The sequence below is a fragment of the Callithrix jacchus genome, chromosome 10, assembly GCF_049354715.1.
Source record: "Callithrix jacchus isolate 240 chromosome 10, calJac240_pri, whole genome shotgun sequence".
Taxonomy (NCBI): domain Eukaryota; kingdom Metazoa; phylum Chordata; class Mammalia; order Primates; family Cebidae; genus Callithrix; species Callithrix jacchus.
This window is the reverse complement of record NC_133511.1, coordinates 39,662,606-39,677,458: the sequence shown is the minus strand read 5'-3', so window position 1 is coordinate 39,677,458 and position 14,853 is coordinate 39,662,606. Positions and strand designations below refer to the sequence as shown.

At 34.0% G+C, this 14,853-nt stretch overlaps 1 protein-coding gene across 2 annotated transcripts in view; it reads left to right on the top strand.

Moving 5' to 3' along the window:
• The window catches only part of CNTN5 (contactin 5), a 1,452,729-nt gene that overhangs the window by 1,122,440 nt on the left and 315,436 nt on the right, over positions 1–14,853 (top strand). For both annotated transcript variants that reach the window (XM_002754648.7, XM_078339900.1), the window contains 3 exons: positions 8,879–9,015; positions 10,109–10,238; positions 12,546–12,696. In XM_002754648.7, coding sequence (XP_002754694.4) covers positions 8,879–9,015; positions 10,109–10,238; positions 12,546–12,696 — 418 coding nt within the window. The remainder of the gene's footprint in view (positions 1–8,878; positions 9,016–10,108; positions 10,239–12,545; positions 12,697–14,853) is intronic.

The window sequence follows — 14,853 nt, the reverse complement described above, 5'->3', positions numbered from 1 at the left end:
AATCATACTTCTTTTGTATGGTAAGGCATCATGTAAAGTTACCCTACACAAAGGTGTGATTTAAATTATAAATGAATGGGGAATTCTCAGTGTCTTTGTACAGCATACAGAATTTATGTCCTTAAAAATGAGCTATTTTCCTGGCACCAGCACTATCCTCTGATACATTAAAAATCTTACAAAACTTATTACCTTATTCTAGAACTAGGCCAGAATCACAGTTTCCAATCTACTATCTATCAACCCTTCCCAGGTGCCATTTTTTGTAAATGATGTTTGAACAAAGTCACACCCACTTGTTTACATATCACCTGTGTCAGTTTTTGCCTGGAAATGGCAGAATTAAATACAGACAGAGACCAGCTGACTTACAAAGGCCCAAATATTTGCTGCTGGGCGTTTTTCAGAATATGTTTACTGACCTGTGGTCTAAATTAATATATCTGTATGATAAATAAGCCCCTACAGCCTGCAAGGGTTTATATTGTCCCAAAATCCCAGTCAACCAGGTTATGTCTAGGAATTAGAAAAATCTGTTTCAAAAGTTGTTATAGTCTCATCTTCTAAAGTTAAAAGTTGTTTGCACTTTTCATATTTGACTTCCAATATATGTAATGGGCAAGTTAGGGTATTCTCATTTTTAGATGAAGTCACTAAAAAAAAAGAAGCAATAGGCTAGAGCATTGATATAAGCAAATACAGATGATTTGAATAGACAGTTTTCCAAATTTCATGTTGGCTGATTCCTCCAGGAAACCATGACTGTCCCTGTGCCTCAAGATCAGTTCTAAAAGCTTCATGCCCTTTACAGGAACTCCTAAAAAGTATTTTAAAATATTAATATCTGAATTCAGCCAGTCTTTCTTCAACAACTCCTTTAGGAATTTAGCACTCTAACCAAATTGATTATGCATAGCACATTTTATCCATTCATTCATTGATACAGTTAATGTTTATGAAGTGCCTCCTACTGTTCTGCATGCTAGCAATAGAGCCTTGAAGTAACTCATGATCCACTGGACTAGATCAAAAGCAAACCCTACACTGGAGTGGAGCATTCTGTGTGCAGTGATAAGGGCATGTGAAAGGACTATGGGAATACAGAGTCTACTGCATTCTACTCAGAGAAGTCAGGGAAAGCTTTAGAGAGGATAGGGAAAGGCTAAACAGGGGAACACATCCTGGAAGAAAAGGACATAGCCATTTGAAAATTTCTATGGTTGAAATATTAGCATTGGTTTGATTGTTTTTAGGCCATGAATACTGTATTTGGATGAAATCCACAAAGTTTATAACTGTTCATAATTCCTTATACAGATCATGAAGACAGTTCTCTAGTCATAGAGGAAAAAAAAATTGTGTACCCCAGTGAGCAAAGATTACTGTTAAAAACATGGTGATTTTATTCTCACAGCAACAGTTTGAAATATTACCATCCCTCTGTTCAGATAAAAATCTGATACTGAAAGACAAGTGTTCGACCAGAACTTTACTACTGAAAGTCACAAATAATGTAAAGCATGCTTGTTACTCTGAAGGCTACAGAGGAAAATACCATTTCTCTGTGTTCTGTAGAATGGCCCTCACCTAAATAGAATTAGATTGTGTGTTCTGGGGACTGAGGCTCTTATATAGCACAACTCTACTTGCTCCTCCCTTAACCCCAGCTACTTAATTCATAGATAATGATGACTGTTGCCAGAAATGTAAATAAATAAATAAGAAAATGCTTTCACTCCATAATACTGGTGTGCATTTTAGTGAAAAAGTGCTACTTTAACAACCTGGGCTGTCCTTGTCATGCACTGTAGGCCAGCTGGGAAAAGACATACTTGCCCAAAGTGTGCATCACTTTGAATAGATAAAAAACATCTAGATTGTTCCCTAGAGAAACTGAGCCAGCTTGGCCCAGTTAGCTACTTGGCATATATTTGTGACAGGTGGGGAAGATATCTTGAGTGCAGGTGAACTCTAACTTTAGCCCATGTTTAGGGAGGCTTTCTACCAACCTCTGTCAGGAGGCCATACACCTTGCTTTGCCCTAGAAAATCCCACTTTGCATCTGTTGCCCTGGGACAATTATGAACAGTGTCCTATTTCACTTCTAAAAGTATCTCAGTGGCCAGGTGCAGTGGCTCAGACCTGAAATTCTAGCACTTTGGGAGGCCGCGGCAGCTGAAACTGTCTCTAAAAAAAAAATACAAAAAATTATCTGAGCATGGTGGTGCACTCCTGTGGCCCCAAATACTCTGGAGGCTGAGGTAGGAGAATCACCTGAGCCCAGAAAGTCAACACGGCAGTGAGCCAGCCCGGTGAGACCCTGTATCAAAAAATATTACAAATAAAAAATAAAAGTATCTCAGTTATCTTGTATTCATCCAACTTTTGTACTTTTAAAACTGTCATGTTTGACATGAGGGCTTTCTTCCCCATCAAACTCTGTAAAATGTAGATAGGATCTTGGCTATCATTTCTGCCTGACTGGCAGTAGATATGGATAGCATGATGAATGGATGTTTCACTGTATACATGGTTTATATTTAGAATCTTCTCTCAATAAAAGGAATTAAGCTCTGTAATTGGGCTCTATCTGTTAGAAGTGGAATCTACCCTTTTTATCCAAATGGTCAATGTACACAGAGTACTGAAAACATGATCTTTCCTGTAGCACAGATTTTTCTTGAAAGTGCAATTGCAGGATTGCTTATGCTTAGCTATTAGTTTTAAAATATGGACTGGGGATAGTCCTTTTTTCTGGTGAAAGCATCATAAAAGTGAGTGCTATATAAATGATAGACATAAATTTAAGCCACATGTTTTACTGTTTTTAACTCAGTGTCTACACTGTAAATATAAAGCAACAACTGATACCACATAAAGAAATCCATGGTAGTTAAATATATTAAAATTAAGGTATACTTACATGTCTAATATAACATAAATTGGTCTTAAAAATAACACTCATTAAAAAAGAAATAAAACTTGCAAAAATTAAAATATAAAATTTTGGAAATAATTCAAACCTTAGAATAATCTGCATAAATATTCCACTTAGTATACCCTTCTTGATAATAGGCTTTTCATAGGCATTTCTTTGGTTATTTCTATCCCCTCTAGATTCTGATAATTGACTAAAAGAGCTGGTTTTGACTCATCATACACAATTTTGTTTTTATATTTCTAATAAAAGTGGAACTCTTGCTTGGTAAAGTTCTCAGTTAAAAAGAAAAGGAATGAAAGACTGATAAATGAAGAACAAAGTCAGGAGGGAAGGGGTAATTGAAGGGTGAAGATGGAGGCAGGAAAGACAGACATCATTTGAGCAGTTTTATATTATATGAGTTCTTGAAATGGGAAATATTTTATGTACAAAAAAATCTTATTATATAAAGATGTGTGACCTGTGAGTTTAAATATGTATCATGTGCCCCACCAACTAGTAATTTGTCACTCTATAAAGACAGTCAGTCACTGTGATCTCTAGACAGTTTATATTTGCTATTTCGACTAGGATTGTATCAGTATTGAAATATACCTGTAACCAGAATGCTTAGAAGAAAAGCAGGTTGCACTGTACTAACTATCCAGTAAAGGAATACAGTTTCATTTTCAGTGTAGAGTGGTGTTATAGATTTCCTTATCTTCATAAAATCTCTGGAAGGTATCCTCACAAATGTTAATGACTTCTGTCATCTGTTATTTGATTGTACGCTCTTTTAAAACAGACTACTTTTTGTGTTTCTTATTTTTTTTTAATCTAGCACTATGAATTCTCTTCAGCACACAATGGATATTTTTATTATGATTCTATACTGTTCTAAAGATTAATGCTTAGGTATCACATCATTTTATAATGTCCACTATGAATAATAGTTGAGAGTCAGGAAAGACTAAGGAACTAATATAAGGAACTAACAATTACCAAGAGCTTATCTTCTAGACACTACTGTACTACGAGGTGCTTTACATACATTAACTCACAATAACCCTTACGTATTAGGACTCCCATTGGACACAGGCGAGCCTAGGCCTCAAAATACTAAGGAACGTGTTACCCCAGGACCCATTAATAACAAATAGTAGAAACAGAATCCAACTTAAAGTGGCAATTACACCAGAATTCAGCTCCCACCTCCACCCCCAAGTAGAAGCATGCTACTTCTCAGTGAGACAATGAGAACCTGAGCTAAGGCATGAGATAAGAATGGAATGGAGAGCAGATTAAGTTCTGCTTACTATATACTGTACTTAACATTTTATTAATGATAGAGAAAACTGTGCGATATGTTAATATTCTTGCCATTAGTTTTTATTCTTTTTTTCTTTCTTCAAAATACTGTTTATCTATATTAGGCATGATCCTTAAAGATGTTTTGCCTATTAAAATATATTAAAGATTTACTCTAGGAAGTGATATAAAATTGTAGATTCCTGGCTAGTAATTTCCTACCCAAAGACAGTTTTCAATCCTGTTTTTTGGAGAAAAATTTCTTGCCTTGAATTCTACCGTTACTATGAAAGTGATGCCAATATGTATATTCACAGTTGCCAGAAAACGAACTTGAACATTACACATGGGCAATGGATTGGTGGGGGGAAGTTATTTATATATATTATCTTCTGTCATCACAGTAGCTCACTGAAACAGGAATTACCATCCATAGCTTACAACTGAGACTCATTACCGTTAAATAACTCATTCTTAGCCATGTAATAGAGCAAGGGCATGATAGTACTAGATTTTGAACCCATATTCACCCCCAACTGTATAATCTCTCCATTATAGCACATTACCTCTCATTGGCCCACAGCTGAGAGTCATAATCATGAAAGTGATCTATGCAGATAAAATATGTTGACTCCTCAATACCTAAGAGTACGGAAACAACAGAGGAGGCCGATAACACTTAGCATTTATCAGTAGAGAGTTACAGAATTTCTAATGACAAGAGAAAATAAGCAAGAGTTTTCTTTATGAACATCTGCTTAGCATTTTATAAAATGGAACCCAGAGACTGATCTGAGCTCAAATGTATTGGATAAGTACAGTGCATCTGGTGAGGCTTTAACAGCTCCTGGGTTTAAAGTGCCATATGTCTCTTCAGTTTTCCACACCCTAAAATAGGTAGCTTGACAAAAGCTAGATTTTAACAAGTTATTATGTTTGTTTTAAATGTGGCCCAACCTGCGGTTTTTCTTTCCCAGATAGATGAAAGACTCTCCATAATGCAGACCACGTCTTGGTGTCTGCTCACCCCACGTTATTATTCAGAAGCCAAAGCCAATGCCCTTTAGATACTTGCAATACTCTGCCAAAAAAAAAAAAAAAAAGAAGTTTAAATGTAACCTTTTATGTTTCTGATTTTATGTTACCAGTAATTTGGTTGTTTTTGTAAGAATCTTGCAAGTACTGCACTGTCTTTTCCATATCATAGCCTAAGACATTGTTTCAGGTCTTAATCCAGTCTTTAATTTTTTTATTTTAAAAATCTTATCAATAAGTCCATATAGTATAGACCTAGTAGTTTATAAAATATCTTGCAGTGTAAAAAGACATCTATTAAAAAGTCAATCTGATCTAGCATTGAACACAACCTACATTTTCCAGGTATTTTGTGAAGGACAGCAATTCATAAGTTCCCATAGCTTTAATGTTATTAATGTTTATTCAATGATGACATTGAATTTATTTCTCTAACGTGGAGCTTAACTTCATTGTAACATGATCTACAACCCAAATTCCACTTCTATGTGTGTCTGTGTGTATGTCTGTGTGTGTATGTATATGCGTTTTGGTGCTTATATATGTATTTGGACTTGATTCAAAGTTTTATATTAAGTCAATTAACAAGGGATTTATATATACTCAGTGCATATGGCATCTTAAGAAGCAGCCAAGTGACATGACCAAGTTACACTGTTTTATGTGTCATAGCGATAAAGCTACAGATGTATAAATCTTATGCATAACAACGTAGCTTGATACAAAAGATTCACAAACCAGGTACAGTCAGTATTCAAAGCAACAAAATATGAAACAGCATCCATCTGTCTTTTATCTGTCAAGAATTGACAAATTGATAGCATTTTTAAAATTTTGAGGGCAGTGTAACAGGATAGTTTTACTTGTAGAATTATTGGTAGAGTGCATCTGAATAACATTTTAATGGCCTCTCACCCACCAGAGTTTGAGCTGATAGCAAACAGATATGGTGGCATATTTATGTTTGTACCCTCAGAGTAAGCATTGTACCTATGATGGTGTCCAAAATAAAAAATCTAAAGAAAGAAAAGAATTAACTCATATTAATGCCATTAATCATATGTCTGATTCCTATGACAAATTTGTTTTGCAATCAAGACTCTAAATTAGGCCACGTTATAGAGTATTCCAAAATATGTTTGAAGAAACTTTTTTTCTTCCAATTTTGAATGGATTGTTTTCTCAGATGTCAAATCTGTTTTTATTTGAATATTTTAACAGTTCTTTCTTTTCTAGCTTTTCATTTCTATAACTTTTAAAGATCTATTTTGAATTTCTTTTAAAGGTTCACAGTCACAGTACATTTAGAGACAGATAAACAGGTCTAACAAATATCTTAGTCAGTTATTATATGTAGGTCACTGTTTTGTCTAAAATAAATTTATGTGTAGAGTCATCTCTGCTCTTAATGATCTCACTATCTAGGTGATTGTCAAACTGTAACCAACTAAAATATGTAGTAACAATTGAAGTCAGCAACAGAAGAAAGGTAACAAGCTACTACATGAATATTTCCCAAATGAATAAGAAATACAGGTGTTCAGAGGAGGTGCACAGGACTCTTCTTTGGGGCTGTGATTAATACATCTTGCTTAATTTAGAGTAAATGTTGAATTATTAGAATTAAAAGAGATGGAGAATTGAAGTAGAACATTGTATATAGAGTGAACTGTTTAAATAAAATACAATGTGTGTTGGGAGATAACACACCAATTTATTTGGCTTACTAGAGTCATACATAGTATAAGGTATCCTGTCAGAGTAGTGAAGTTTACAGAAAACACACATGTACAAGTGGAGTTTAATATCGTTTGCATATCTCACCACTCCTATCAGTGGTTTAGCATATATGACACATAACGACAAAGAGATAATTTCAGAAGGTAGGTACAAAAATCATGATCACTATTTGAAACTCACTATGGTAAGATTTTTGAATGATAGCTTCCAGACTTAGAAGCTGAATCACAGAATATATTACTCCAAATCCTGACTATGCTGTGCTAGGGCTTCTAAAGTCCAGAGTATATTTGCTAAAAGAACAATAAGGTAATAAAAACAAAATTCCCACTTAGAAACAAGTAACTAACTTTGTCACCTTGGGTAAATTTCTTTAACTCAAAGTTATCTGATTCATAAAATAGGGCATATTTGTTTTAAGGATGAATATTACAAAGATTAATTGAGAATTTACCTAGTGTCTAGGACATGGTAATGACTAGGACTAACATTTAACAAATGTGAGTTCCTTCTTGCTCTTTATCTTCCCTTCTGAACTGCCTTTGGCTTGGGACATCTGCTACTCCTTTATACCCACTATTGTGACATGCATGTGTAGTTTTCTTTATTTTTTTATTTTGCTTTTTGAGACAGGTTCTTACTCTGTCACTCAAACTGGAATGCAGTAGCATGATCATGGCTCAGTGCAGTTTCAACCTCCCATGATCAAGTAGTCCTCCTGCCTCAAGCTTCCAACTAGCTGGTTCCATAGGCATGCACTACCACACCCGGATAATGTTTTTTATTTTTAGTAGAGACAAGGTCTCACCTTGTTGCCTAGGCTGGTCTTGAACTCCAGACTAATGTAATCCCTCTGCCTTGGGCTCTCAAATTCCATATATTACAGGCATGAACCACAATGCTGGCCCAACATGCAGTTGTTTAACATCTCGTTTCATATGCTGTCCTATTTCTTGACAATGACATTAGACTACCTCTACCACAGGAAAAACTCTTTAATGTAAAACCTGGCTGTTTCTGTATTCTTAATAGCCTCTAAGATCAAACAAGGACTATGTAGTATGAGATGAATGAACATACAAATGAATGAATGATCAAAGCCCTCACTAGCACATAGAAATATTTTATAGTTTTGACAAAAATGTTGTTAGAGAGAAATAATAATTTCAGTGCAATATTTTTTTATGTATTTCTTTGACTGTTTTGAACAGAATAGTTGTAGAGAAAGTCAACATTATTCAACATTTTTTTTCTTAAAAATTGGCTAATAGTGGAAAGGAACTTTAACTTGAATCTTAAGATTTCATACAATTACAACAGTATCTCATTCTTCATAAAAGAGTTTTTCCTCTGTAACAATTTTGCAAACTTATAAAAAATTATATTGCAAGAATGTAAATAAAGAAAAATTTTGCACTAAAATCTGGATTCACAAATTATTCCAAAGTCATTCAGGATATATGTACACATACGAGTTGAGTAGTTACTTCGTAATGCGACCTGGTGTGTTTCTACCCGTGTGAATGCTGCCCTGCTACATTGAAAGAGCACTGACTCTAGCACCTGACTTCCTATTACACTGGTTCAGGTGCCTTGGGGATAATTAAACCACTTAAAGTCAAAAAAATAAAATAAAATAACATAAGAAGACTGCAAAGTTTAAAAAAGCATTTTGTATCATGACAGTATCTTCACTGCTATCTTTTTGGTACAGGAAATAGAATTTTGTGTATAATTCAATGCCATCTTCTTCAAAATACCTATGGTTGAATGAACTGCTTTAAAAAAATACATTGAATTTTTCTGTGTAAATTTTAAACTTGGTGAAGTGTTTGAGAAATGAAATCATCCCTGTTTACTGCTTACATCTTACAGCCTACCCACACTGGGTAGAAAAACTGAATGACACTCAGTTAGACAGTGGGAGCCCTCTCCGATGGGAATGTAAGGCTACTGGAAAACCCAGACCCACGTATCGGTGGCTGAAGAATGGAGTGCCCTTCTCACCTCAGGTACTGTTGGGAACTATTACCTGTTCTACTGTAATTTTAGCAAGATTTCACACAAGACAAACTAGGCTTCTTTAGTCTTTCTGATTCATAAAATAGGACATGTTTGTTTTAAGGATGAATGTACAGGGATTAAGGGAGACTTTAGCTCAATGTCTGAGATATATTAGTCACAAATTTTAATAAGAGAAACAAATATATAAGCATTTTTTATTTTAATTACTTCATTACATTATTTTAGTAATACAGTATTTCTTTAAAATGTTTTCAATCCTATAAATTATTGAAACTGTCAATGATTATCATAGACTTATTTCCATCTCCAGCTGCCTTTCAGATATCATCTAATGTTACTTGGTATCTTTGCTAGATAATGAAAGCAATGTGCACTAAGATATTTTTTAATGATTTGCTTGACATTAAGTAGACAAGACATCTGGTTGTTTAAAAATACTTTAAATTTAAAATTTATTTTTGAAATACGGTCTTGACTTAAGGTTACCTTACTTTTCACATGCTCCATTTTTTGTCTTTTATACTAACTTTCTTTTGAAAATGAAGTATATTGTCTGACCAATAATTTTATTTAGAATCTAGTCACAAGGCAATTTTCTATTTCTGTTAGTTTTTTTGGGAAGTGAGGGAAAATTGCAAACTCCCAATTCGTTCAATATAGTAAAGGGATTGTTCTTATGACTTGGACTATTTTTAACCTTGATCTCATGTGTCTACAACCTCAATCCTTTCTATTGTGTGAATCTTTCTTGCCTTTTGTAAAAGGAATGCAAATAAAAGCACCATCTGCTGATTATATTTCACAAGCTCAACTAGTGTACCAAAAAAGGCACCTCACTTTAGAAACAAAACCAAAAGTAAAACTTGTCAGATCTTTGTAATTTTTTAACCAATAAATGACTATAATTTATGAGGCATGTTTTAATAAAATAATGAACAGTTCATTTACATTTCTAAGTGGCCAGATAATGTTTAACTACATTAATTGCAAACTTGTTTTTTCTTAGTCTAGGATAGAATGCCTGTAAAATCCCTGTTATTTGTTTACTTTCTGGATCTAATGTTTTTAATTTCATTACAGAGTAGGGTTGAGATGGTTAATGGAGTATTGATGATCCACAATGTGAATCAATCAGATGCTGGAATGTATCAGTGTTTGGCTGAAAATAAGTATGGAGCCATTTACGCTAGTGCTGAGCTGAAGATTCTAGGTATGCAATTTCTAAGTAAAGAAATAGAAATAAAACCTTGCTTCTTTTCATGCTCTAATTTTTACTCCACTGAAGTTTTATGATGTGGGTGTAAGAACCTATTTTATGGCTTGAAAAGAAATACTATGTCTTGCTGATTATTTTTAGCTTTAGTAGACAGGTTTATATTGTGTACAGTTTGTCCCATAACTATTTGTTCATATGGTTTTTCTAACTTTAGTTTTAATCTTAAAAGATTTACACAATATACCTTTGCCATGGCACGTTAAAAAAAATCACATGAAAAAATATATGTTAACTCCCAAGGAAGAATGCCTTGAGGGTAGGAGATCAGAATGTAGAATTCCAGCAGCCTGTCTGTGCTCCCATAGCAATGCTTAATAATTTCCCCAGGCATCTCCTACCAGTAGCTGTGTGGACAAGACTCCTGGCTAAATCACTGCTTCCTCATGGGGCATCAACTAATACCATCCGTACATAAGAGTGAAAGGCATCCTGACATCAAGCACTACAATCTCATAGGGTTATATCCTTGATAAGAATGTAATCCAGGCACTGCATTTCTTCACTACTTCACTATTTAAAGACTACAGGAAAGAATCAATCCAGTGAAATAGACTACCCAGAATGAGCTTATACGAGCCGTTTGAATGAATTTTACTTTTCCCACTTTGATGGTTTCCTAAACTGATTTTAGGATGTTTGAAATGTAAAGAAATATACTAACTCATTGTCTTTCCAAAGTGGACACAAGCCCAAATGTACATTCTATTTCCCATTTAAATTCTGAAAGCATAACTAAAGAGAAATACCAAAGATCTCAGGAATCTTGGAACCTACCATTTACATATCAGCTAATTGTAATACATCATAAGGCAATTTGTTGAATTATGAATGTTTGCAGTTAAAATTTCTCCACATTACAACAGATCCATCCAAAATAGATACCAAATTCTTTTTTTCAAACTTCTTTATTCTAATCAATCAAATATTAATGTAATTTCTTGTCAACTCACACTATAATAGCTCTGAATTAAAAGCCTGATTCAGCCTTCACCTAGTTAATAGCCCTGAGACATTTTCAAACTCTTATAATTCATGAGAGATATTTTCAAAATTTTTTTTGTAAATTCTATTCCCAATAGACAAAAAAAAAAAAAAGTTCTCTGCAACTACCTCCCATAACTTTATTTATTTATTTATTTATTATCTTTGAGACACAGTCTCACTGTCACTCAGGCTGAAGTGCAGTGATGCTATCTCTGCTCACTGCAACCTCCACCTCTCGGGTTCAAGCAATTCTCTTACCTCAAGGTCCCAAGTACCTGGGACTACAGGTGCCCACTACCACACCCAACTGATGTTTGTATTTTTAGTAGAGATGCAGTTTCACTGTGTTGGTCAGGCTAGTCTTGAACTCATAACCTCAAGTGATCTGCCCACTTCAGCCTCCCAAAGTGCTGTGATTACAGATATGAGCCACCATGCCTGGCCAATTCCTTTTGTTTAAAAAAAAAATCTCTTAACCTATCTCAGTTGTAGATGTATCATCTTTTTATACGTTGTGAAATGCATTATATTGCTATATGATATATATAAAACATGCAATACATATAATATCAGATTGATAAAAATAAATGTCACAGACACTGTAGACTTGTAGACACCTTTCAGGTTCTCTGTTAGATTCAAAAGTCTTTTTATAAACATTATGTTATACACAATATTGATATTAATGATCAGACATAAGTGAATAATTACTATAAATAAAATTGCTAACTGAAATTAATATAATTCAATTTTTAAAAATTAATTTTTAAACAATAGATTATATAAAACATTTAATTTTGTATAATATTAAAGTAATATACAAAATAAATTCAGATTCATAGGTAGGAAACAGAAGACACAGGATTGTCTTTTTTCACAGGTCATCTCCATCTTTCCAAAGGAAGCCCAGATGGACTCCCTTGGTTACCCTCTTGTTCTTCTGCCAAAGTCATTCACTATTCTTTCATAATTGAAGCTGGTAATCATAATTAAAGCATGTCATTTTTTGAAATAGTCTTTATCTGCAGATCCCACATTGAGTTAAATCATCCCATCATTGTATGAAATACCTTGTAGTAAGATAAATATCAATGAATAATAAGTGAAATTTTGAGCTAGTGACTTTTTCACAGGGAGATATACTATGATTTTATGAGAAATGCATCCCAGAAGAAAAAGTTACAAAATCTTGATAAATCATCCATTAGAGATTATTGTTATTGCTTTTGATAGAACTAACATTTATTTTTTTAACAGCTGCAGCTCCCACTTTTGCACTGAATCAACTGAAGAAAACGATAATTGTTACCAAAGACCAAGAAGTTGTCATAGAGTGCACGCCCCAAGGCTCTCCAAAACCGACCATCTCTTGGAAGAAAGGAGACAGAGCAGTTAGAGAGAACAAAAGGTTGGAATCTATTTCATAATTCAAAGTTAACGTTACACTTTCTTGAGAGTGCAGGTGACACACACAAAGTATGCAAGACAGAGTCTTATAGTACCGTGAGACGTATTTTATGAACTGATAGATACATGGTTTTTTATATAGATGGCGATTTTGTAAGGACCTGAAGTTTGACTTCAGATTGGTCAGTCATCTTTGCTTCTATAGGGTTTTAGTACAAGTCGGAAATTTCACTAGGCTTTGAAGAAAGTACACTTTCATTAAGCTAATTGTTTTTTTCTTGCTGTTTTTCATCTGCGTTTTGGAGGTCTACAAATTGTGATAATTTTTAAGGGTTATGTTTTCAGTTGATTTTAAGAAGAAATATAAAAACATACATGAATCTTCTGGATAATTATGACAGAATACTTTCATGTGATATTTGTGCCAGTGCTTATCTTTTTATCTAGATCATGTTTATGCAAAATAGTATAGGATTACTTTGCGTGCCGTAGGCAAATGAGAAATGAGCAGAGGAATATTTCATATGTAAACATTTGTCTTTGGCAACTAAAGCCAAAGGATATCATAGGAGTACAAAGGGAGAAAAAATCATGAGGGAATCAAATCATCACATGGTAATATGTGTGTCAAATTCAAATGTTTTGTGTCCTACCGTTATTGACATATTGGTGTTACTAATGGTGATTCAGTTTTGACAAAATAGTATCCCCTATTATATCAAAATCATACTGTATAGGATTATTTACATTTTGGTTTTTAATTTATCTAGAAGTATAAGGAGTTTATGACTTGGTTTATATTTGTCCAAATCTACATAAAATGTAATTAAAATAAGTCTGCATTAGCGGTTCACTGGAATAATTCCTTAAGTAATTTTGAAACATTTTGAAAAATTAAAAAAATATATAGAGTATTTTTGTTTTCATCAAATATGAGAAACACTGATTTAAATAGTCTGTCTCAGATGAAATAGTTTGTGGAATTACTGGCTTCAGTTTAGACCCAAAGATCTGTGCTTCCTGGAAAGCGTGATCACCTGGGATTGGGATGTGTCCTTGTTGGCACTCTTATAACAAAAGACCTAATGTAATGATCAAGGCTAACACTCATAACAAAAGACAGGTTAACAAGAGAAAAACATAACACATTTATTTATCTCATCAAAGTTTTATGACACAGGGGCCTTCAGAAATGAAGACCCAAAAACTTAGAGAAAACTCTTTTTATGCTTAAGGCTAATGAAGAATAGAAAGCCCTGTAGAAATATTGGACGAAAAGGATGTGAGCTAATGGTTATAGACTGAGAGGGGAAACCCAGCAAGGCCTCTCTTTTCAGATTTTTCTGCTTGGCCTTTTTGTGTGGTATTCCTTTCCTCTAGGTGTAGGACAAGTCACCTTTCACATGAGATAATTCCAGGGAGAAGGGAGAAGGTCAATCTTTCTAGGTTTTATGGCATGCTTTGGGGAAGAAAAGTTATAGTTTCTATGATCTCCCTTGGAGGAAAGAAATTCTGGTTTCTATCATTATCTTCAACAGAAAAAGATGAGTGGGAAACAGACAGATGGGATATGTTTAAAAAGACCCTGCTTCCAAGGTCTTTTCAAGACAAAGTATTCAGTACCATATTCTGGGGTATGATGTTCTGAGCCCCAATGTTGTACATCTTGTTTTTTAAAAGAATATCTCATTCTGAAGTGAGGGGCAAATGACAAATTGTGAGATCATTGTTGCCTATGATTGCATTGCTCAAATAATGATTCAATATTAATGGCTTGCTGCTCACAAAAAATATGATTTTTATAAAAACTGCACAAACCTAATTAAAGAGGAAGAAACTTGTTGCGTAGTAAGAACAAATAATTTACACTGCTAGGTTATTGTTTCTGAATGTATTTAAAAGTTTACAGTGTCATGAGAATATGCATGCCTTATCTGTGCAAGACATTCTGTCTGAAATGCATGGCTTTGTTTTATGTTTATGGGTGGCATTTGAGGTTTGTCCTATTTATTTCATTTCACAATAAGAATGTTCTTTATCAACTGTTCACAAATGTCACCTTGTGAGTTTAAAAAATTAGGTGGGATCTCTTTTAGCAAAGCAAAAATATTGAGAGAAGTAACAAAATTGTGAATTTTCTGTTACAACAAAATAAGCA